Source organism: Plecotus auritus, assembly GCF_963455305.1.
Source record: "Plecotus auritus genome assembly, chromosome: 10".
NCBI lineage: Eukaryota > Metazoa > Chordata > Mammalia > Chiroptera > Vespertilionidae > Plecotus > Plecotus auritus.
Window position 1 is genome coordinate 6804640 of NC_137785.1, and position 25795 is coordinate 6830434.

At 41.6% G+C, this 25795-nt stretch overlaps 1 protein-coding gene across 1 annotated transcript; it reads right to left on the reverse strand.

The window, feature by feature from the left end:
- Positions 1 to 13368: 13368 nt before the first annotated feature.
- Positions 13369 to 24977, reverse strand: LOC308235325 (uncharacterized protein). Its single transcript, XM_080644080.1, has 5 exons — positions 24839 to 24977; positions 23205 to 23351; positions 22023 to 22149; positions 17805 to 17878; positions 13369 to 16720 (listed from the first exon to the last, which is right to left on the reverse strand). Exons 2-5 carry the CDS (start codon positions 23217 to 23219, stop codon positions 15179 to 15181), a joined length of 1758 nt encoding a protein of 585 aa, XP_080500206.1. The 5' UTR covers positions 23220 to 23351; positions 24839 to 24977; the 3' UTR covers positions 13369 to 15178.
- Between the last annotated feature and the right edge of the window lie 818 nt (positions 24978 to 25795).

The window sequence follows — 25795 nt, forward strand, 5'->3', positions numbered from 1 at the left end:
CTGCGGGATGGGCGGGGCCAGAACCTGAGCTGAGCGACTCCGCGATGGGGGCGGGGCCAGGCCTGTGCAGGGACAGAGGGACAGAGGGACAGAGGGACAGAGGGGGAGCGGCGCAGGAGCAAGGGGGCAGCCCTGGTTCCCTCACCTCCTCCCACAGGGACAGCCCTTCCTGGTGGAGTTTCCACGTCATTGTTGGGGTTTTGGCTGGTGACGCGGCTGTGAAAGGATTCACAAGGGAGAGAAGAGACAGGAGCAGAGAGAGGGCGTTCATTTTACTTCTTTAAAGGGAGGAAAGGGCCAGGTGCCCTTTGATGGCACAAGGCTCCCCAGGTAGAGGGGCTGCTCTTTTATTAGGGTGCTAGCGAGTAAATGGCAGCTGTGGCAAAGCATAAAGAGGGGAGGAGGAATCTGGAATTCACACAGAAATTTCCAGATCCCAGAGGCTGTGCTTAGAGCTACTGGCTGGCCTGCCCTTCAGCTGCAGATGTCCCAGGAGGAGTCTTTCCCAGGATCTTCACAGGCCGGTAACACATTCTTACAGTGAAGTGACAGAGAATTCAAAAGGGCAGATTGGGTTTGAAACCAGAAACTTTCTGCCTCCCATTTGCCTGGATCCTTAAACCCTCAGTGAGGAGGGGGGAGGGGAAGGGCAGCCTGCTCTCTCAGCCCCGCCCTGTCCCCCCATCTGAATGGAGAGGCAGCTTGAGTTAGGACAGTGGTCGGCAAACTGCAGCTTGCGAGCCACATGCGGTTCTTTGGCCCCTTGAGTTTTTAGCAAAGGCCAGCTTAGGCGTACCCTAATTAAGTTAATAACAATGTACCTACCTATATAGTTTAAGTTCAAAAAATTTGGCTCTCAAAAGAAATTTCAATCATTGTACTGTTGATATTTGGCTCTGTTGACTAATGAGTTTGATGAACACTGAGTTAGGGAAGCAGGTGGATGGGGTGTCAGAGACAGACCCAGATATCCATTCATCCTTAGGCACCTGATGAGATAAGGTCCCAAACAACAGTGGGAAACAGATATTAATTTATGTATTTTTAAAGGGCTAAAAGTGTTCTGGTTATAAGTTGTGGTCTTTGAAGCCTTTGTGTTCTGGGAGTGCATTTTGAAATGAATGTTATTAATTTAGGAGTCCCTGTAACTAGTTAATATGCCATTGATAATAATGAAGAATATCTTTTTATAATTTTCTTTATATTTGGGAAACAATACAATGTAAAAATCAGCAGTGTTTAAAATTTATAATAATTATCAGTTTACTTAGTACCGCAAATGTTTTATTTTTACTATTTTGCAGTATTTTCATGAGTATAGTTATTCCCTACAGTTTAATAAATCTTTATTTAGGTTAAAAATATGACCCTAGCTGGTTTGGATCAGTGAATAGAGTGTCTGCCTGCCAATTGGATGGTCCCGGGTTTGATTACAGTCAAGGGCTTTTAGCTTGGTTGCAGGTTCCCTACCCTGGTCGGAGTTCCTGCAGGATGCAAGGAATCCATGTGTCTCTCCCACATCAATGTTTCTCTCCATCTCTCCTGCCCTTCTATTCTATTCTCTCTATAAAATCAATGGAAAATTTCCTCAGGTGAGGATTAACTAAACATAAAAAAAGAAAGATATGACCTGTTTAGAGACATGTAATTTAGAGTAAGTCAGACTAGAGGATTATGTTTAACCTATATAAATTAGTAATTGCTTTAGACCAATAAAATATCTCCCCTCAGGCCGAAACCGGTTTGGCTCAGTGGATAGAGCGTCGGCCTGCGGACTGAAGGGTCCCGGGTTCGATTCCGGTCAAGGGCATGTACCTGGGTTGCGGGCACATCCCCAGTAAGGGGCGTGCAGGAGGCAGCTGATCGATGTCTCTCTCTCATCGATGTTTCTAACTTTCTATCCCTCTCTCTTCCTCTCTGTAAAAAATCAATAAAATATATTTAAAAAAAAAAAAAAGAGAAACCAAAAACTTTGTATTGCAAAAGTAAAATAACATTTAAAAAAAAAAAAATATCTCCCCTCAGTATTGCTATCTGAAAACACACCACATATAATAAGCAGACAGACACATAAAGACAATCCATTCTACAAAAATGCTGAAAGACTTACACACTGAAGATGACACAAAAATGCTAAAAACACATACAAATAAACTGAAAGACATTCCTTAATATGTCCAAGTGTCCACACAATAGATTCCCTATCAAAATTTCAAGGCAATTTTGGCTGTAATTTATAAAACAATACCACTACAATTCATATGGAATAAGGAAAGGAGATTCGGGAGAACCAGAACACTTCAATATAGAAACTTTGGAAGAATCACTTTTTTAGACTGAAAAACATTTTACAAAGCAAGAGTAATCAAGTAGGTGTGATACTGGATTAACACAGACACAGCATCTTCAGAATTTGTGCAGTAAACAGAATAATGAATATTAACTTGTATATTTCAATTTAAAATTATTTGGGGTATAAATGGTGCTAGTAAACATATAAAAGCCAATTTTACTGTTTGCTTGTGTTCACATAAGGAAATTAACATCCTTACCACACCTGTCTGCATGAGGCAGTAACATGCAACCCAGCCACAGGCTTTGGTGAGGTGACCACGTTGAGAAGGGGTGTCTATTCACACGTGGACTAGAGCCTGCAAGTAGGCTCTGGACTATCAGCCAGGTTGCTCAGTAAGGATTGCTCAGGGGGCCCATTGGGATGCCCTGGCAGCTCTACACAAACCAGGAAATCAGAGACTACAAGTGCAGTGATGTATTAATGTGCACAAACGCACAGGAAGCTATGGTGGAAAACAATACACTGATAGGAGAAACACCCTTTGCCTCATTTTATAAGTGCATTTGAGATTACAGAATAGAAATAAGGTGTTTGTGACTCAAAAGTATGACTAACTGGTAACAAAACGGCAAGTTCAGAGATAGAACTGAGGTTAAATGAGGGTTTTTAATGATATAATTAGCGTTGAAATGTATCATGAATGTGATTTTTGAACAGTAAGTATTTGTTATTCACTGCACACCCTTCTCACAAAAAACCTGGGTGTTGAGCTGGGGACTCTCATTGGGAGGGTGACTGAAATAAAAATGATTATAATTTAGCGAAAACAAAGAAGCCATGTGTGAGCTAAATGTAAGAAAGCTTAGATAAAAACATAGGGTTAAATCTTCATGACTTCGGATTTTACAGTTAAGTTTGAGATATGACACCAAGACAAAAACTGAGAAAGGTTAAATAAATTACTCATCATCACAATGTATGCTCTGTGGCCGAAACCGTTTTGGCTCAGTGGATAGAGCGTCGGCCTGTGGACTGAGGGGTCCCAGGTTGGATTTCGGTCAAGGGCACGTGCCATGGTTGTGGGCACATCCCCAGTGGGAGGTGTGCAGGAGGCAGCTGATCGATGTTTCTCTCTCATTGATGTTTATAGCTCTTTATCCCCCTCCCTTCCTCTCTGTAAAATATCAATAAAATATATTTAAAAAACAAAACAAAACAATGTATGCTCTGTGAATTCAAGGTCTCCATCACATCAGGGAAAATACAGTCGATAAGATGGGAAAAAGATTTCAAGTCACACATCTTGAAGCATCTAGTATCCCTATTTCCCCAAGTCCTACAAATCACCAACCAAAATACAAAGATCCCAGGAGGAAAGATCAATGTCTGCCTTCATGTCCACCAACATTTGCTTTATATACTCAGGTCCCCCTACTTTGCATCCATAAATGTTTACAAGGGTTTTATCCTCTTGGTAAGTTGATCCCTTTATGATTAGGAATTATCACTCTTCTATTATGGCCTCTCTTTCTAAGTCTATGTTTTGTCTGACATTGTAACCATAGCATTGTCTGACATTGTATTGTAACCACAGCATTTTGGTATTTTCATTTCCATGAAATCACTTTTTATCTCCCAAGGGTAGACTTTTTTCCTTTATTGCATTTCCAAATTTCAAAAAGAGACTGTAAAGCCATCAATTAAACCACATAAAAGAGAGGCATCCTTACCTGAGGTTCCCAGCAGGCCTGCTCTGACCTGTTCCAGCTCCTTCCACAACTTTCTGGGCATTGAAACACTGTGTATGTGCTGCCTTCACTCAAAGTCAGCGCTCCCACATGGGTCAGCCAACTCTGAGCACCGTTATCCTCATACCTAATAAATGTGCACCGTCCAGGATTAGAGCTCTCACTACAGCAACATTCTCTGCAGAGTAGTTTCTTTGGGGCCCAGACGTAGACATGAAGTAACTTTTTTCCAACACTTTACTTCCATGCTGTGTTTTTTTTTTTTTTATCTTAAGTGCGTCTCCTGTAGAAAGCATAAGTATGGTCTTATTCTCCTATCCATTCAGCTACCCTGTATCTTCTGGTTGAAGCAGTTAACCCATTTATATTGTGAGTGAATATTGACAGGTAAATAGTTATTGGAATTTTAAAAATTAATTAGTACAGTCATTGTAGGGAACTTTAACTTCCAAATCACATCAATGGATAGGTATCCCAGACAAATCAATAAGGAAAAAGTGGTCTGAAATGACACAGTGGAAAAGATGGATTTTATATGTTTACAGCTATGACTATCAACTGCAGGGTCACACAGGCAAACTGGTGTACTGCAACAATTTTTTTTAAAAAAGGAACATCTGACTATTTAGTCAATAGCACAGACTACATAACCCATAGATTGTCAAATAAAGTAAGTGACAACAGCCAACACAGTAATAGCTGTGAGTGTGCATGAATCAAAACCAGCCTTTTTTTGGCAGATTGGCAAAATATGTATTTTGGTGGACCACTGAATTACAGTAATTAGTTCATGTGTGCCATGAGAAAAAAAAAGTTAAAATCTCTGATTGGGAGCTTTTCACCCCAAAGTGGAAGAATATGCATTTTGGACAAAATGAAGACAGAATGAACCCAATGGACAGTGTCTGCTTCATCTATTTTCCTAATGGCCAGAAGAAAAAATATATCTTATGTGTATTTTTTATCAATACACCGCCTCAACATTTCTCACTACAAGACTAAAAAATGGAACTACTGTCTAGATGGGATTGAATTCTTTGAATGATCTTGAACCCATAGTGTGTCCTGTCACAGAACAAGTTCATAAAGCCCTGGTCCAGATGAGTCCCAGTCATGAAACATCAGGAGATACATATACATACGAATGCCCCATGGGTATGTCAGAAAGTAGAGTAGAAGAATATTGAACCTCTTGCCTCTGCAATAATTTTGTCAGTCCTCTGGGTGGCACATGCATAGGAACTGATATTTACCACGTTGTACAAATTCAGCACTGGACACTGGAGAATAAATGGGGGGCTTTCATTTTAATCTCTGCTGTCCTGCTGTCTCTGGAACTTACAGTGATGGCTTGGCAAACACTCCAGGGACAGCTAATGCCAAAGGACATACCTCTTCTCAGGCCGTAAATATACAAAATAACTTTGCATCCAAAATAAGAAAAGGTTTCAACTGCAAAGCTGCCATGGTCTCTGGGGTTCCTCTAGAAAGAATGAGCAACATGAGGCTACATTCAGGAAAGTGAGAATGAAACTTGTTTAACATGGGCTAAGCTCACCCTAATAAAGATGTTACTGCCGAAGCCGGTTTGGCTCAGTGGATAGAGCGTCAGCCTGTGGACTGAAAGGTCCCAGGTTCGATTCCGGTCAAGGGCACGTACCTTGGTTGCGGGCACATCCCCAGTAGGAGGTGTGCAGGAGGCAGCTGGTCGATGTTTCTCTCTCATCGATGTTTCTAACTCTCTATCCCTCTCTCTTCCTCTCTGTAAAAAAAAATCAATAAAATATATTTAAAAAAAAAAAGATGTTACTGACACAACACTGAGAACTTCTCAAGGTTTCCCATGAAAACCAGGACAAGAAAAATCATTCCAATTACAAAGTACACACATGCCAATTGGTGGTAGTCCAAAACTTCATATTCATATTAAAAACTATAGGTGTCAGCATGAGAACCTGAATGATGGGCTATGTACTTCATGAAAATAAAGCAAAATATTTACCAAATTCTGATGTCAGTCATTGCATTAGTGAACACCAAAAAACTGAGCAGAAGCTACACGGGCTTGAGGGGCTGATGTGGGACAGGAAGTGTTTTACATGCTGTGGTCATAGCACTGCAAAAAGAATGGCAGCCTAGAAGACAGTGAAAAACCAGAGAGGAACAGGAAATGGGAAATGAAAGAAATGGAATTAATTTTTCTGAGTTCAGGGAGCAGTGCAGCCTGGGAAAGGTGTCCTCTCTCCACATGCAGAGTTCATGCCAGTTTTGCATCCTGGGTACAACAATGTCACTGGTATTGCAATATTCCTCTTAATTATGGAAAACCTATTACACAGACAGCACTGTCCTGAGTGTACTTCCATTCATCTAAACATCAAAACCACAAATTGAATGCCCTCATAAAGTTTTCATCTGAAAAACATTGGCACAGAAAAGGAAGTAACATTGATGAAATCATTTATAAAACTCAAGAACTATTTTGAAAGATTCATTCAATAGTGTAAATCTCTAATGGAAAAAATGTGCGCCTTACAATGTATCCAATATTCCATGAAAAATGTGCATAAATGAAGTCCATATAATGTACAACAGCTCACAGATCTCTAAGGCAGAAACAATCAACTCCATGATTTCACTCATTCACCAGGAATAAAATATAGCAGTATCAAGTGATATGGGAACAGAATCACATTAATATTTCCTTTTCCAAATACCTGAAATGATTTCAATTTAAAATAGGTAACACTCTAAATAACTGTACCTCTGGAAACATCAATTCTTTTAATATATTCAAATATACAACTATTACCTAACTATATTTAAAGTTGGGAGTACACTGTGTAATAAACCTTCTGATTTAGAGCAATACCTGAAAGGCATTTTGGCTACTGATCTGGTGTGAATTCTTAATCAATTAAAACTTTAAAATTCATAATCAATCACATACTTGGGTCAAGTTTTTACATTTTAAAGTCACTTTAAGAAATACATTCCTTGCCCTAACCGGTTTGGCTCAGTGGATAGAGCGTCGGCCTGCGGACTGAAAGGTCCCAGGTTCGATTTTGGTCAAGGGCACGTGCCTTGGTTGCGGGCACATCTCCAGTGGGGGGTGTGCAGGAGGCAGCTGATCGATGTCTCTCTCTCATCGATGTTTCTAACTCTCTATCCCTGTCCCTTCCTCTCTGTAAAAAATCAATAAAATATATTAAAAAAAAATACATTCCTTGGACTTTTGTAAACTGTATATTTTGTACAAAAGTCCTCTCTCCTATATCATGAATGTAGAATTTCTACCCCAATACAATCCCTAATATTGACTGAGGCTCTAGGTCCAACTATAGGATTTCCCATATTCTTCCGTTTTAAGGTTTCCTGCTAGAATGAATGCCAATGTGATGAATAAGCTACGGATGCTGATTAAAGATTTTAGGAAATTGTTTACATTTGTATTGATTCTCTCCAGTATAAATGCTGATGTCGAGTCAGGTTGCATACTGAGTAAGCTTTGTCACATTCTTTTTTTGTTTTAAATATATTTTATTGATATTTTACAGAGAGGAAGGGAGAGGGATAGAGAGTTAGAAACATTGATGAGAGAGAAACATCGATCAGCTGCCTCCTGCACACCTCCCACTGGGGATGTGCCCACAACCAAGGTACATGCCCTTGACCGGAATCGAACCCGGAACCCTTCAGTCCACAGGCCGACGCTCTATCCACTGAGCCAAACCGGTTTCGTCTGTCACATTCTTTATATCTGCTGGGCTTCTATCCAGTAATAATTATCAGATGTTGTATGACATATAAATGAAGATACACCCTTTGACATACTGTGGAAAGCTGCCCATTGTCTTCACTAACAGAGAGGTGTGGACAAGGAACCCGGAAGGCTGGTGACCCTTGAGCTCTGTCAAAGGTCAGAGCTATGCACCCACTGTTTAGTGGAGACAATGGTAGCTGAAGCAACTTCCTTACCAGTCAGTCATGTAAATCCTTAGGGATAAGATGGTCTGCCTGTTACTGGAAATTGCCTGCCTAAGGGCTATAGGTGTATCCCAAAATTGAGTAAAGGGATGGCAGGCCTGGAGTCCTACCTCTTGAGCTGGGCTCCCACCTGGTCCCCCAATATTTCCAAGTTATTTCTTGTCTTGTCTCTTTGATTTGCATGTGGCCCCTCTTCCAGAGCCTGAACCCTGAACCACGTGGGGCATGGAGGGATCATTCACATCTGGTGCCTCAGTGGACCTCTGAAGGAGAAGACTTCACCTACAGCGAAAAAACAAAGTTTCACCAGCAAGATGGGGAAAAAGATTTCACCGTATAGGTGGGGAATTTCACTGCATGCAAAGCCCAAGGTCAGCTTCAGAAGTCGTGATCTGTAAGTAGGGTGGGAATGTTTCTTTAACCAGGTTAATGGGGCAGAATTTGATTATAAACTTTATTATAGACTTTTGGTTTGCATGCTAAAGGAATTAAAGGTTCAGAAGGTATTCTGTTGAAGTTTTTGCTTGATGTTATAGAATATAACCCTTGGTTTCCTGAAGAAGGTACATTAGATCTTGAATGTTTGGCAAAAAGTTGGTCAAAATTTGAAAAAAGCTCAGCGGCAGGGAAAAAACTTGCCTCCAAACTGTTTCTCCTTGTGGGACGCTGTATTTCATTTGCTAGAGCCTTTCAGAGAGCCTTGCACCCTCTGTTCCTAGGGGGTTAAAAAAAGAAAGAAAAATTGGAGGAATGGCCTTCATGGCGGCCTCCACCTCCATGTCCTAATCCTGAAATGTCTAATTTGCCATTAATAGAATCACCTGTGCAAAGAGCTATCTGAGAAGATTTCAGGAGAAATTACGAATATTTCTTAGCTCCTTAATGATTGGTATTCTCTAGCTCCTGCAACTCTGGATGGAGGAGATCATTTACTACGGAAGGGAGAATTTTTGGAGATGATTTGAGCATGTCGGAATGTGGGGTCAGGAACTTTTCAAGCAAATTTTATTGCTGTAACAGTGGGGAATAAAAGGTGTTATAGCCCTAACCGGTATGGCTCAGTGGATAGATCGTCGGCCTGCAGACTGAAAGGTCCCAGGTTCGATTCCGGTCAAGGGCATGTACTTTGGTTGTGGGCACATCCCCAGTAGGTGTGCAGGAGGCAGCTGATCAATGTTTCTCTCTCATCGATGTTTCTGACTCTCTATCCCTCTCCCTTCCTCTCTGTGAAAAAGCAATAATATATATATATTTTTTAAAAGTGTTATAATTCTGGAAAAACAGGACAAAAAAATTATTAGGCCTTTTGGCAATCCTATAAAATAGGCGCCCACTCTCAAGAGTGTTATTAAGTCTCATTTTTGCCAGGTTTTTATTTCGCAATCCGTCATTTAAAATTTAGACAAATGAAACATTTCCCAGAATTTAGGGATGCATCTGGGATTTCTGTAGCTGTGAATAGAAAAGCAAGTTTAAGAAAATGTGTGTGCTCTGCCCAAATTTGGGTGACTTCTTAAGCCCCAATCTTTTCACGGATGCTACAGGATAAACCAAACTGTTTTTTCTTTATAAATATGGCAAAAATGACACAAGGAAAATATACAGGCTGTATTTGGGCAGTAGGATTAATGCTTCCATAATGATGATAGTCCTTGAATGATAATGTATCGCATTATAAGGTTGCCTCCCAAATCTTGGAGGCACTCCTGGTTTTTTTTTGTTTTTTTAATATATTTTATTGATTTTTTACAGAGAGGAAGGAAGAGTGATAGTCAGAAACATCGATGAGAGAGAAACATCGATCAGCTGCCTCCTGCACACCTCCCACTGGGGATGTGCCCGCAACCAAGGTACATGCCCTTGACCGGCATCAAACCTGGGACCTTTCAGTCCGCAGGCTGACACTCTATCCACTGAGCCAAACCGGTTTTGGCGGCACTCCTGTTTTTATAAAATAATACTTTAGCATTGAAGCCACTAAAAGTCAATAAGTTATCTCTGTTACAATATTTACCAAAAGAAAATGCCTTGGACAATAATTAGCTTTGAAATCTAAAATTTGTTAGAACATAAATAATAAAAATAATTAAAATAAAGAATCTGTGGTAAAGCTTTTCAGTAATAATATATCAATGATAAAGGGCCAGTCACTTTTCTCCATATAAAAGCAGAGAAGCTTGCCAAAACCGGTTTGGCTCAGTGGATAGAGCGTCGGCCTGCGGACTGAAGGGTCCCGGGTTCGATTCCGGTCAAGGGCATGTACCTTGGTTGCGGGCACATCCCCAGTGGGAGGTGTGCAGGAGGCAGCTGATCGATGTATCTCTCTCATCGATGTCTCTCTCTCATCGATGTTTCTGGCTCTCTATCCCTCTCCCTTCCTCTCTGTAAAATATCAATAAAATATATTTAAAAAAAAAAAAAAAAAAAGCAGAGAAGCCTCCAGCAGCAACGTCTTACCTCTAAGGAAAAATGTGGTGGTTTTAAAATTCCACCCCCCCTGCCTTTTTGCCAGAAACATAGTTTTCCAAAGCCTTTAGTAATTTAAGACTTTAGAACATTGCTAAATTAAATAATAAAAATTACAGGACATCTGGGTATTTTAAAATAACAAGATACTAAAATATTAGTCTAAATTTGCCTCCTATGAAAAATCTAGAGGATATAATTTAATCTATTAATTGAATATGCCTTGTATTTTATTTGAAATATATCCTTAAAAATGTAAAAGTATTATTAATTTGGGAAATGCTAAGTATTTAACTTGCTAACTGAAATTAGAAGGATCTAAGGAAAAGCATAGAAAATAAATTTTATTAATAAGATGGAAATTAATAAAATTTTAGAGACTGTCTCAGAACTATTCTGAAGTTAATGTCTATACCCCATTTTTCCCCTTAGGACTCTGACTTATCTTCATAGAAGATTCCCCCAGACAAAGGGAGGTAGAGGTAACTAGAAAAGACCCCAGCCCATTTTTATTTTATTTATTTTTGAACTGTCCATTGGGAATATACTGAAATTCTAGAGGGGCAATTCCTGAACCAGGGACAAAAGACACTGCTTTGGTAGTTTCTAATGCTGCATGTTCTCTGTTGTAAACTTTTAGTGTGTCCCACATGCCTATATAAGAGTGTTGATGTTTTTGTGTCTCTTTGTTGTTGTTTAAAGAAGAGGCAAGTCTCGCTTTGGGGAAGCCTAGTTGTGTGGTGGGGTTGAAAGCGTGAGAGAGATTGCAAGAACGTCCCAGCAGCTGCCGAGAATTCTTAATCTTGGGGGCTCTTCTTGCTCTCCCTTCTCAGGGTTCAGCCACCAGAAACAGCTAGTGAGATTTCTGTTTGTCTGCAATATAATTTTGACTATCTTTTTTTTTTTAATATATTTTTTATTGATATTTTACAGAGAGGAAGGGAGAGGGATAGAGAGCTAGAAACATCGATGAGAGAGAAACATCAATCAGCTGCCTCCTGCACACCCCCCACTGGGGATGAGCCCGCAACCAAGGTACATGCCCTTGACCAGAATCGAACCCAGGACCCTTCAGTCCGCAGGCCGATGCTCTATCCACTGAGCCAAACTGGTTTCGGCTGACTGTCTATCTTTTAGGGATTTTGGGTTGCTCTTCCCTTTTTTATTGTGAGAATAAACAAACCATCTGTTCAGTCAAAAAATAGTTTAGACAGCTGCCATTTTGGAGTGCCTGACTTGGCAGCCGCCATGTTGGTCACATGGCTTGCTGCTCCCCTGGGGGCCCCCATCTTGAAACAGCAAAAGCCAACCCCGCCCATTGAATTAGCCAATCGGGAAAGACCATGCACTTGAACTCCAATCAAGAGCAATGGACAGCTCATGTGCATTGTTAAGGCACTTTGCTTCAGAAAGGAACTTGCAAAGATTCAGAGCAAAGTTCACACAGGAAATTTTCAAGGATGTAGCATGTGTATTCAGGGAAACCGGGCAAGCCAAGAGTCATGATTCCCTTCTGGGGGCGTCTGCCATTGATACTCTGGGTATTTGCGTTTCACAGATTGGGAGTTTATGATTTTCAATGCTCAACACACTGCTTGCAATAAGCCATGTGCCTCATTTTATTTTATTTTTTTATTTTATTATTATTATTTTTTTAAATATATTTTATTGATTTTTTACAGAGAGGAAGGGAGAGGGATAAAGAGCTAGAAACATTGATGAGAGAGAAACATCGATCAGCTGTCTCCTGCACACTCCCCACTGGGGATGTGCCCGCAACCAAGGCACATGCCCTTGACCGGAATCGAACCCGGGACCCTTCAGTCCGCAGGCCGACGCTCTATCCATTGAGCCAAACTGGTTTCGGCGCCATATGCCTCATTTTAAAATCTTATTACTTATATGCTAAAACTACAATTGAATAAAATTACTGAGACCTCCCATAATCCCTCTGTATATGCAAATAAGCCAAAGGAGAAGCTTAATAAAAACGAGAAATTTTAAATTTTTGAAATCTTTTCCACTAATATTTACTGGGTAAACTGAAAATTATTATTCAACCTTAAATCTGATCATAAATAGTCAACATAATGTAAAGAGAGTCATTGTAATATAGCTATTAGGCCACATGACTCAGTATCCAAGCAGCAGCCCTGTAGGTTGCTTGGTGTAAAAAAAAAAAAAAAGACAAAAACTTTTAAGAGAAATTCTCTAAAAGCTGGCCTGGAAATTATTCTGGAAGGAAATAAAGAGATTTCCTTCAAATGTCTGGGAAACAGTAATTATAAAGTCAATGTATTTGGCTTTGAAAAATAATTTGTATTTTTGCCTCCCTAGACAAAGTTTATATAAAGTTACTCAAAGACTAATAGCACAAATTTAATTGTCATTTACTTTCCATAACCTAGGACAAGTAAAGTTAAAAAAGAAATCTTATTTCAGATTGATTTAAATTGGCTAATTAAAATAAATGTATATTCATAAAAACGTTGTTGTTCAGGCAGGAAACTGTTCCTGAAGCATTAACTAATTTTGTACTAATAGTTCATCTCATAGTAAACTTGCTTAACATGCAATGAATCCAAAGCAGTTATATTTCTGTGCATAAAATTGAAAATTAAAAAGTTATCAAGATTGCATTGCAAAATTTCCAAAAGCCTCTTAATATTATTTAAATAAAAAAAGGAAGGGGGGATAATGGAATAATCCCCTATGAGTAAATCACATCAAGAAAATTTATTTTAAAAATTATTTTTCACTTGTAATGCTGAAGACAAGACACCCATGAAAACACACATGGTGTCAAAATAAGCCAAAGGAAAATGATTTGGGCACAATGAAAAGAAAGACTCCCAAGTCTAGTTTATAGAAAAGATTCCTTTATTAACCTTTGGTTGAGAATGTTTGTATATTTCCAGAAAAATCCTCCAAGCCTGTGTGGATTCCTGCAACAACGGATCCCAGAGAGACTCTGACCAGATTGCTCCAGCCACGAAGACAAGAGAAACAGTCCAGAGATGGAGATGGTGAAGACGCCTTGCCATGCTAGTAGTCAGCAGCTGTGCATCGCTGCAGGTTGCCCAGGACCATGACAGAGGTCGGACCTGCATTGCCACCGTTCACCCACCATCCAGACTAGCATATCTTTACTAGCATGTACACATAAGGAACTGTTGGACATTGAAATTGGGACTCAAAAAACTGTTGGCCCAGAAAGAAACTTACTACAGACTGATTCATTTGCCTCTCAGCATAACCACTATTGCTTTTCTCATTTTTGTTCTCATATTTTTAAGGAAACGAAACAGTGGAGATCCAGAAAGCTGCCCATTGTCTTCCCTAGCAGAGAGGTATGGACAAGGAACAGTCATGTACACTGAGTGGCCAGATTATTATGACAACCTCATCAGTACAATGAAGTGAATGAGTTATGAAAATAATAATAAAACCTTGAGAGGAGGAGAGCTGTGGTGGGAAAAAGGAGAAACAATTGTAATAATCTGAATAAGGAATATATAATAAAAAAAGGGAAGTTTTTAATATTCAGTATTTTTGGAAGTGTCATTGAAGTACTGATGGGGTGGTCATCATAATCTGGCCACTCAGTGTAAATACATACTGATAAGATAGTCTGCCTGTTACTGGAAATTGCCTGCCTAAGGGCTATAGGTGTATCCAAAAATTTGCCGAAACCGGTGTGGCTCCGTGGATAGAGCGTCGGCCTGGGGACCGAGGGGTCCCGGGTTCGATTCTGGTCAAGGGCATGTACCTGGGTTGCAGGCACATCCCCAGTAGGGGGTGTGCAGGAGGCAGCTGATCGATGTTTCTCTCTCATCAATGTTTCTAGCTCTCTATCCCTCTCCCTTCCTCTCTGTGAAATATCAATAAAATATATTTAAAAAAAAAAAAGAAAAAAGAAAAACAAAAATTGAATAAAGGGATGGCAAGACCGGAGCCCAAGCGGAGTCCTTCCTCTTGAGCTGGGCTCCCGCCTGGTCCCCTAATATTTCCAAATTATTTCTTGTCTCTTTCATTTGCGTGCGGCCCCTCTTCCAGAGCCTGAACCCTGAAACACGTGGGACGTTGGTGGATCATTCACTACATACCTCATAATTTTAAGACCTTATTTTGTCATTCTCAATGATAAATCATGGTTAAATCTTTGGATGAAAACTTTGTATTATTGCTCTTTCTCTTTAGAGTGATTCCTAAGATGTTGAGTAGGATAGACCTCAGGTTAAAGGCTTTCTCACATTTTTTACAGTGTAAGGCTTTCTTCCACTATAGAAATCTCTCTTATTCAGTACATTTTGAGCTGCGGGTACAGGCTCTTTCACATGCTTGACATTTTTAAGGAGTCTCTTTAGTATGAAGTCTCTCAGGTACAGTAAGACATAAATGGCTTTTAAAGGCCTTTCTACAAAATTTTCCCATTCATAAGGCTTCTTTCCACTCAGAATTCTGTGATGTTCAGCAAGTTCGCACAGCTGGTAAAAGACTTACAACACTCCCAACATCTGAAAGTCTTCTCTCAAGTATGAACTCTGCTGTGCAGTAAGGCAGGAACACGGATGAAAGACTGTAATATTATCTGCATTTATAAGGCTTCGCTCCAGAATGAACTCTCTGATGCTTAGTAAGCCCTGAGGAGCTGCCAAAGGATTTGCCACATTTTCTACAATTACCTGGTATAAGGTTTCTCTCCAGTGTGAACTCTCTGATGATATCCAAGGCTTGAGGACTGGGTAAAGGCTTTGCCACATTCTCTACGTTTATAAGGCTTCTCTCCAATATGAACTCTCTGATGATTAGTAAAGGATGAGGAATGGAAGAAAGCTTTGCCACATTCTCCACATTTGTATGGTTTCTGTCCAGTATGAATACGGTTATGTTTACTAAGATATGTATGGCTGATAAAGGCTTTGCCACATTCTCTACATATATGAGACTTCTCTCCAGTGTGAATTCTCTGATGTACAGTAAGTTTTGAGGAGCTGCTAAAGGGTTTGCCACATTCTCTACATTTGTACGGTTTCTCTCCAGTGTGAATTCTCTGATGAATCGTAAGGGCTGAGGGCTGGGTAAAGGCTTTGCCACATTCTGTACATTTATACGGCTTCTCTCCGGTGTGAACTCTCTGATGATATCCAAGGTTTGAGGACTGGCTAAAGGCTTTGCCACATTCTCTACATTTGTATGGTTTCTCTCCAGTATGAATACGGTTATGTTTACTAAGATATGTGTGGCTGATAAAGGCTTTGCCACATTCTCTACATGTATAAGGCTTCTCTCCAGTGTGAATTCTCTGATGTACAGTAAGTTTTGAGGAGCTGCTAAAGGGTTTGCCACATTCTCTACATTTGTACGGTGTCTCTCCAGTATGAATTATCTGATGAATCCTAAGGTCTGAGGGCTGGGTAAAGGCTTTGCCACATTCTGTACATTTATAAGGCTTCTCTCCAGTATGAACTCGCTGATGTTTGTACAGGGAGGAGGACTGGCTAAAGGCTTTGCCACATTCTCTACATTTGTAAGGTTTCTCTCCAGTGTGAATTCTCTGATGAACAATAAGTTTTGAGGGTTGGCTAAAGGCTTTGCCACATTCTGAACATTTATAACGCTTTTGTTCTGAATGATTTCTATGATGTTTAGTATGTTTTGAGGACTGACTAAAGCCTTTTCCATTTTCCATGAGTTTGTAGTGTTTTGCCCTAGTATGAATTCTTCCCTCATGTACAGTAAGAGTTAAATAACATTTAAAGGCTTTGCCACATGCTTTACATTTGTAAGGCTTCTCTACAGTCTGAATTCTTTCATTTAGAGTACAACTTGAAGGCCAATTAGATGTTTTACTAGCATTTTCACATTTATAATGTTTTTCTCCACTATGGATATCTTTCAGTCTATTTAGATTGATTATTTGACTGACGATTCTACCACATGGATTACCTGTGTAAGCTTGCTCCCCAGCATGAATATTCTCTTGTTCAGTGTAATTTGAAGATTCCTGAAAAGATTTGACACATGTACTTCCTTTGTGTGTCTTTTCCACAATATAAAATAATTGACCTATATGGTGATTGGACATTTCGTCAAAGACTCTTCCAGTTTTATAATGGTCCTCTGCAAGCTCAATTCTCCATTTATGATTAAGATATGACTCTTGCTTAAAGTTTTTCCAATGTTCATTCCATTGATAACTTGCGTCTTTATTATATTTATGCTGCTGGTAATGGGAGATAGGAAGGCCTTTAGTGACAGTTATAAGTTCAAGAAACATGTACACTTGTTGCATAAGAACCATTTTGTGATACTCATTAAACCATGAAAGTTGTTTAAAAAAGCATACCCAATTTATTGAAATTATAGACAAAACATAAAAATAAAATTGTTTGAGGAAGAATAATGAATCCTCTTTAAAACATTGCTAAATTGCCAGCCGGCAGGGCTCAGTGGTTGAGCATTGACATATGAAACAGGAGATCATGGTTCAATTACCCATTAGGGCACATGCCCGGGTTTCAGGCTACGTCCAAAAAGAGGCATGCAGGAGGCAGCTAATCAATGGTTTTCTCTCATTATTTATTTTTAAATATATTTTTATTGATTTCAGAGTGTAAGGGAGAGCAATAGAGACAGAAATATCAATGAGGAGAGAGAAACATTGATCAGCTGCCTCCCTGCACATCCCCTAATGGGGATTGAGCTCGCAAACCAGGCATATGCCCTTGACTTGAAGCGAACTTCAGACCCTTCATTCCACGGGCCAACACTCTATCCACTGAACCAAACCAGCTAAGGGCTGTCTCTCATAATCGATGTTTCTCTCTCTCCTCTCCCTTTCTTTGTGAAATCAATAAATATATATATATTTAAAAGTAATAAGACAGGTAAATTGAGATTTTAATTTTATAGAAACATTATAAATATCCAAATTTTAGAAAAAAATGACTGAAAATTTAATCCCACCCTACATTTTAAACAATTCTAATCATTATACACACCATAGACTGTGTTAGCTCCTAGTTTTCCAAATTTCCTTCCTAAGGATATATAAGAGCAAAAAGTTGTTTTCAACCATCACGTGCAGAAACAGACTGACCTGCCAATGTCACTGAGTTTAAAGTGGGAGGTTTCCCAAATGCATAGTACACTTGAGCTCTTTAGTTAACAAGAATTGTATTATGAATAACTGTTCCAGGTTAGTTTGGTTTATATTAACATCCCCTCTTCTCATCACATTCTTCGTCAAATTCCTAGGCTTTCATTAAGTGTACATTGTCAAAACCACACCTTTTATATCTTACCAGAATAATTTCAGAGAATAAATCTTGAATTACAGGCTTTAGCAAAAAGGCCTGGTTATCTTCAGATGACATAGCTGAAAGAAAACAAATTTTTAGTTTTGACAATCTGATGAGTGCACTTTGAAATTACCAGCAAGTACAGAACAAATGACATTTATGAGTACTTCAAATGCAAGTGAAGAATTCAAAGAAATCTCAAGATAGGTATAATGAGGAAAAGTCCCATCAAAGAGGAACAAAGAGTTGCTTACATTTGCTAATGATACCTGCTCAAACAGCCTGCCACACAATGGCAATATTATCAAAACACTCCCACTTCCCAGTTTCTTCACTGGAGGGAGGGAGGAAGGGAGGGAGAGAGAGAGAGGGAGAGAGGGAGAGAGGGAGAGAGGGAGAGAGGGAGAGGGGAAGAGGGGGAGAGAGAGAGGGGGGAGGGGAGGGAGGGAGGGAGGGAGAGAGGGAGAGGGAGAAGGAGAGGGAGAGGGAGAGGGAGAGGGAGAGGGAGAGGGAGAGGGAGAGGGAGAGGGAGAGGGAGAGGGAGAGGGAGAGGGAGAGAGAGAGAGAGAGATATGAGGGAAGTGCATGTTCAATGATCTCCTTGTTTTGAAGCATCTTGCATAACAAGTGTCTGCTGTGAATGACACAGAGTGCGAACAGAATGTCCACACACAGTGAGTGCCCTGTTGCGGCTGCTACAAAGAAACAATGAGAAATTGTTCGAGCATCACAATGACTGCGGTACTTAAGATGTATATGAAGCCTGAAAAGATACCATGGGCCTGAGAAAGAAACAGAGAACATTTCCAACTGGGAAATTAAACAGACAACTGAACAAAGAATACAGATCCTGAAAAAGAGTGTTGACCATGTGGGAAGTCACCTATTGTCTTCACTAGCAAAGAGGTGTGGACAAGGAGCCCAAAATGCCGGTGACCCTTAAGCCCTGGAAAAGGTCAAAGGTATGCACAGACTGTTTAGCTCAGACAATGGTAGCTGAATCAACTTCCTGACCAGATAAAAATGTAAATCCTTACGGATTAGATGGTCTGTCTGTTACTGAGAATTGCTTGCCTAAGGGCTGTAGGTGTATCCCAAACTGAATAAAAGGATAGCAAGGCCTGAGCACAAGTGGCGTCCTCCCACTAGAGTTGCGCTCCCGCCTGGCCCCCCAATTTCCAAATTATTATTTATTGTCTCGTCTCTGTCATTTGCGCGCTGCCCTTCTGCAGAGCCTGAATCCTGAACCACGCAGGATGTGGGTCATTCACAGACCGAAAGTACTCTTTGTTCCACATATGGTTATTTGTTTCCTCCTACAGAAATCATACTCAAAAGCCTACTTGTTTACAATTCCTGAATCTCAACAGAAGATATCAAATCATGCAAAGAAACAGAAAAAGTGTCCCATCAGAAACACAAAATAAACGTAATTAAACGGTCAATATATCAATGGAAATATACTAATTCCCGGGAAAAAAAGAAAAATAAATATCTTAAAATCAAAATGTAGAAAAAAAGACAACTATATAAAATCACCAAAATATTATATAACCAAAATAAAAATACAATGAGAAAGTATTTTACAAACACCAAATGGAAATGGGAAATTGAAAAACATGATACCCAAATTAAAAATTACAGTAGAGCCCTAACCGGTTTGGCTCAGTGGATAGAGGGTTGGCCTGCGGACTGAAAGGTCACAGGTTTGCTTCGGTCAAGGGAATGTACCTTGGTTGCAGGCACATCCCCAGTAGAGGTGTGCAGGAGGCAGCTGATCAATGTTTCTAACTCTCTATCCCTCTCCCTTCCTCCCTGTAAAAGATTAAAAAAACAAAGTACAGCAGAATCATCAATGAAAGTAGTTATCAACTTGAAAAATCAAGGAATCTGCCTGTCTGCAGTGGCTCAGTGATTGAGCTTCCACCTATGAACCAAGAGGTCATGGTATGGTTCCAGGTCATGGCCCAGGCATGATTGAAGGCTCAATCCCCAATCGCACAGGAGGCAGCCGATCGAGGATTCTCTCTCTTCATTAATGTTTCTATCTCTCCCAGTCCTTTCCTCTCTGAAATCAATAAAGACTATTTAAAAAATAAAAAGCCAGCCGAAACCGGTTTGGCTCAGTGGATAGAGCGTCAGCCTGCGGACTGAAGGGTCCCGGGTTCGATTCCGGTCAAGGGCATGTACCTTGGTTGTGGGCACATCCCCAGTGGGTGGTGTGCAGGAGGCAGCTGATCGATGTTTCTCTCTCATCGATGTTTCTGGCTCTCTATCCCTCCCCCTTCCTCTCTGTAAAATATCAATAAAAATATATTAAAAAAAATAAAATAAAATAAATAAAAAATAAAAAGCCAAAGAATCTGTACATAATTCATTAAAAATTTTGATTCAGGGAAGCTAACATGTGGAAATATGAAGAGAACCCAAGGGACTCCTAAAACACTAAAAAAATCAACCTACAAGGGAACTCCATCAAGACAGAATAGTGAAAAGCATTGGGCGGCTTATATCAAAAATTATTAGTTGAAGATCATGAGAATTGGAGAAAGAGACATTCAAATACAAGCCGCTAACTGAATTATAAGTAGAATACAATACAAATATGAGAATAGTTAAAAAACAACAACAACAATGAAAATATCATGAATCCCAGAATACAATCCTAAAAGCCATATGAAAAAGTAACTTCTAGAAAAATATTTTAAAAATAAATAAATAAATAGAAGGAATAAAATCTTAAATCTCTGCTAGAAAACACAACGTAAAAGATAATGTGATATCAATAACATTAGTGGGAACAGGGGAAGAGATGGCAAGGAGGTCAGTTTTCTATGCAATTGACATACTGAGTTTAAAGTATATTGTTATAGCCTTAAAATATTTTAAGTAGCTCCCATGTTCACAACAAAAATAGAAAATAATACAAGGAACGCTGTTAAGAGGTGACAGAATTGTGTACTGCAAATCAGATTACACATTTCTAAAAATATATATAAATCCAATGAATTTCTCAAAACATGGTATATAAAACCAACCATCAAAGTTAGCTGTGTTCCTGTACCGTACCAGATATTAGTACAGAATAGCAAATTAAGTCTATAATTACATGAATAACAGCATAAACAGAAATGAAATTATTAATAGTTTGCTTCGTGTAGAGGTGCATGATTTGTATGCTATAAAGTATAAAATGCTGCTGGCCACCATTCTAGGTATATATATTGAGAAATATTCACGGAGGATCTGCAAGAGCCATTTACACATTTGTGTCCATTACAATGTTATTCAGAAGAGCCTGCATTAGATGGAAGCAACTCAAATGTCCATGGATAGTTGAATGAATGAATAAAAGTTACTGTATACATGTAATGCAATTTTATCCTGCTAAAAAAATAAAAAGAGGTATTATAACTGATACCACAAAGAGAAACATCGATGACACTTTTTCACTGAAGTACACAAGTCACAACGAGCCAGATACTACAGGATTTCCCTCAGGCGTGTAATCTAATGTAGTCCACGTTATTAAAAAAAAAAATAAGGTAGTTACAAGAAAGCCTTCCTTTTAAAGCAAGTGAGGAAGTAGTGGTTTAATATATAATGAGAGATTCCTGCAAGATGGAAGTTTTGAGAGATCCGATACACAACACAGAGAGTAAGAATCTACCCTAGAAAGCAGAAGCCCCCTAAAGATATCCTATACAATAAAAGCCTAATATGCTAAGTGTCTGGTCGACCAATTGGCCATTCAACCAATCAAAGCGTGCTATGCTAATGATATGCTAAGATAGTTCAACTGCTCGCTATGACCTGCACTGACCACCAGGGGCAGACAGTTGACCAATTGCTATGGTGTGCACTGATCACCAGGAGGCAGACGCTCTGAGCAATAGGTTACCTTGCTGATAGGGTCCAGCCGATCGGGACTGAGCAAGAGGGGCAGACACACCCTGGGGCACTCCCGCAGTCCCTCCCAGCTAGTCAACCTCCCGCGTCTTTCCCTGGCTCCATTCGTGCACCAGTGGGGTCCCTTGGCGACCTGTGCCCTCTTGCAATACAGAACCTCTTAGGGGACATCAGAGAGCCAGTTTTGGCCTGATCAGGGAGGGCAGGCCAAGGAACCACAGTGGTGCACAAATTCGTGCACTGGGCCTCTGGTTAAAATAATAAAAGGAACAAAACCCCTGCATAGGAATTCAGGAAAGAAGTCATCCTCACCCACGGAGGCCAGGTTGCCGTAGTTCTCCACCATCACATCCAGGTACAATTTCCGCTGAGCTGGGTCCAGGCATTCCCACTCCTCCTGAGAGAAATCTATGGCCACATCCCTGAAGGTCAGAGGTCCCTGAAAGAAAAGACTCATTTACCAAGTGGTCACTAGAAGAGTTCATGTCACCCAACAAGAAAACAGTTTTAGGAGAAGAGGTTTGGACCTACAGGTGTATATTGAATCATCCAATAAGATCACTTTGCCCTAGTAACATTCTCTGATGTGTTTTTGAACACAGACAAATGATGACACATGTGCAACAATCCATGGTACACATTTCGCTTTTCAGGAACATAAGTTTAAAATTAGTGTGTGGGCACAGGCATGTAGATTTCTGAGTGCTGTGTTTGCATCAATAAGGGTCAGTGGTGTATATTTCTCAGCAGAAAATGTCAAGATGAGTCCGAAATATAAGCACTTCAAGTGTAACACGCAAAAAAATGACTGCACTTTTCTGAAAATACAGATGCTGATCCATGTTCTGAGATGGGCCCTCTGTTTCCACTTGTGTTACAAGCTCACTTTTTACTTGTGATACCAATGTTACCGGATCACGTGCCATATGTTTGAATACATAGAAAATGAAAACACAGGAAAAATTAATATATATAACTTTGATCTCAAGGGGTCTGTTAATGGAATTTATAGTTCTCATGGAATAGGACATATAGGAGCAACAATCCTATTTGAAAACTTACTATGGGTAATCTAAGAACAAGATCATCTGCCTGGTCCAGCGGGTGTGCCTCAGTGTTTGAGCACTGACCCATTAACCAAGAGGTCACTGGTCAGGACACATGCCCAAGTTGCCAGACTGATGCCAGTGTAGGGCGTGCAGAATGCAGCCAATCAATGATTCTCTCTCATCATTCATATGAGTACCTCTCTCTCTCTCTCTCTCTCTCTCTCTCTCTCTCTCTCTCTCTTCCTTTTTGTAATCAATAACAATATACTTCAAGAACAAAAGAGGGAAATACAGCAACTGTTGACATTGACTATCACAAGAAAATAGGAAAGAAATAAGGAAAGGAAAACAAACTATCAAGGCAAAACATCAACAGTAGAGAAATAAATCCAAAGATATTAGTGTAAAAGCAAATACAGCCTCTGACCCAGGACACATCCTTTACCTGAGAAGCAGCCATCTTGTCCCGGCTACTGATCCTGGTCCTGGGATGATTTCTCAGGTGACAATATGATGAGGAGTCACAGAACGTGCCTTCAAAGGCGTATGCGCAGCCTGTTAATCAGCTCACCTCACACCCAGTCAGAAGAACCTGGAAATGAGGAAAAGGCCACCCCCTCCTGTCGTTTATCACAGGAGCCAGGAACAATGAGCTCCTACATGTGAGGTGTTTTATTCTGTCTTCATGTGTCTGTCGTTCCATAGGCTTCCACAAACTCCTACAGCAACGAGAGCATGTGCTCATTCCCTGAAACACCAAACGCAACAGAGCACCCCTCACGTCCCCCCCACCCACAAAATCCTGCACTGAAGCTCATGAATTGTCATCTTTAACCAGTTCACTCCTGAGGCCTGCGAGGCTCCCCCAGAGCTGATTTCAGTAGAGCTGGTTAACAGACATCAGTACCAGCACACCAGAGACCTCTGGGTAGTGTGATGGTGTGGTTCCAGCTTCTCTGGGGCTGGACCTTCTTGAACGCCAAACAGCAGGAGAAGCCATGAGAGAAGTTGTGGGTACACGACAGAGTCTTTATTATAGAAGCTAATCTGGGAATGTGCCCGCAACAGAGGTACATGCCCTTGACCAGAATCGAACCTGGGAAGCTTCAGTCCGCAGGCCGATGCTCTATCCACTGAGCCAAACTGGTCAGGGCCCTTCAGGTGCTCTTTCTCCTGGTCTCTGATTGCTCCCATCTCCACACACGTCTCCGTCCTTCCCTCCCCACGCCCGTGGCCCCTCTGCTGCCTGTTACAGTCTGTCCTGCTCCCCACAGCTGGCTGACTCCGTGCTGCTTCCCCCTCTGCTCCCTCATCCCTGAGCCCCCCTTTCTGTCCCTGCACTCGCTCCCCCAACTCTTCTCCTCTGAACCAGTGTCTGTCTGACCTGCCTCCTCCTGTGTGGCCCCCACTTCTGCTCACCAGGACCCTCTCCCTCTCAGCTCCCCTTCCTCTCTCTGGGCTCCCCCTCCTCCCCATTTCCCCACTTCCTTCCTCCTCAGGCTCCTTTCCCGAGTTACCCCCTCACTCCTACCGTCACCGTCCAGTCCCTCCCACACCCCCTTTGGGCCCCTCTCTGTGGACCCCTCACTGCCCTTTCTCCCTCCCACGTGTCTGTCTCTCTCACTCCCTCTCCTGACCCCCCAGCCCGGTTCCCCGCCCCCCGCAGTCACCGCTCCCTCAAAGCCCCTCCGTGCGGGCAGGTCACCTCTTCTGGAGACACCGCGTTCTTCCCCCTGAGCCCCACCCCATGGAAACTGTGCTCCCCTGGCATTCAGACCCCTTATTAAATGGGGGTGGGCCTAGGAAGGCGGGGAGCAGACCCCCAGGCCGGGGAGCCATCCGGGCTCTTTGGGCGGAAAGCGCCGGGCGGGGGGAGGGGCACAAAGGGCGGGAACCCCCCGACCCAGACTCTCAGCCCCGCGGGGAGGACCGGCGGCCCCGGGAATGGTTTTCAGCAGGAAAACCGCGCGGCAGGCGGTGGCCCACAGCCAAAGGCGGACAGACCGCGGCCGGGGCCTCAGTTTCCGCCCAAAGGAACGCGGCGCCTCCACTGCGCAGCCTCCCGGGACGCGGACTTACCGCCGTGAGGGGCTCCGGGGCGGGGACCTCAACAAGGACTTCAGCGCCTGCAGCGCCCCTCAGCCTTCCCTGCTGGGAGGAGGACGGAGAGCAGCAGCTTTAAAGCACAAACACCTCCTCAGGGGGAACCGCCACCTTCTCTCCACAGCCGCTTCCGGGTCTGCAAGGAACTGCGCATGCTCCTCCCTGCGGGATGGGCGGGGCCAGAGCATGAGATAATTGTTTCCGGGGTAGGGGAGAGGGAGGAGGCCTTTCCGGGGACAGAGGGAGAGAGAGAGGGAGAGAGGGAGAGAGGGAGGGAGGGAGGGAGGGAGGGAGAGAGGGAGGGAGGGAGGGAGGGAGGGAGGGAGAGCGGGGCAGAGCAAGGGAGCAGCCCTGGTTCCCTCACCTCCTCCCACAGGGACAGCCCTTCCTGGTGGAGTTTCCATGTCATTGTTGGGTTTGGCTGGTGACGCGGCTGTGAAAGGATTCACAAGGGAGAGAAGAGACAGGAGCAGAGAGAGGGCCAAATTGAGAAAAAAGATCTTATGTGTATTTTGTATCAATACACCTCCTCCACATTCCTCACTACAGGACCAGAAAATGGAATTATTGTCTAGTTTGGACTGGATTCTTTGAATTATCTGGATCCCACAGTATGTCCTGTAACAGAACAAGTTCATAAAGCCCCTGGTCCAGATGAGTCCCAGTTCAAAGTATTAGGAGATACATCTACATATGAATGCCCCATGGGTATTTCAGAAAGAAGAATATTGAACATCTTGATTCTGTAATGACTGTCAGTCCTTTGGGTGTCACGTGCATAGGAACTGATGTTTACCTTCTTGTACCAATTCAGCACTGGCCACTGGAGAATAAATGTGCGGCTTTCATTTCAATCTCTGCTTACCTGCTGTCCCTGGGACTTACAGTGATGGCTTGGCCAACACTCCAGGGACAACTAATGCCAATGGACAT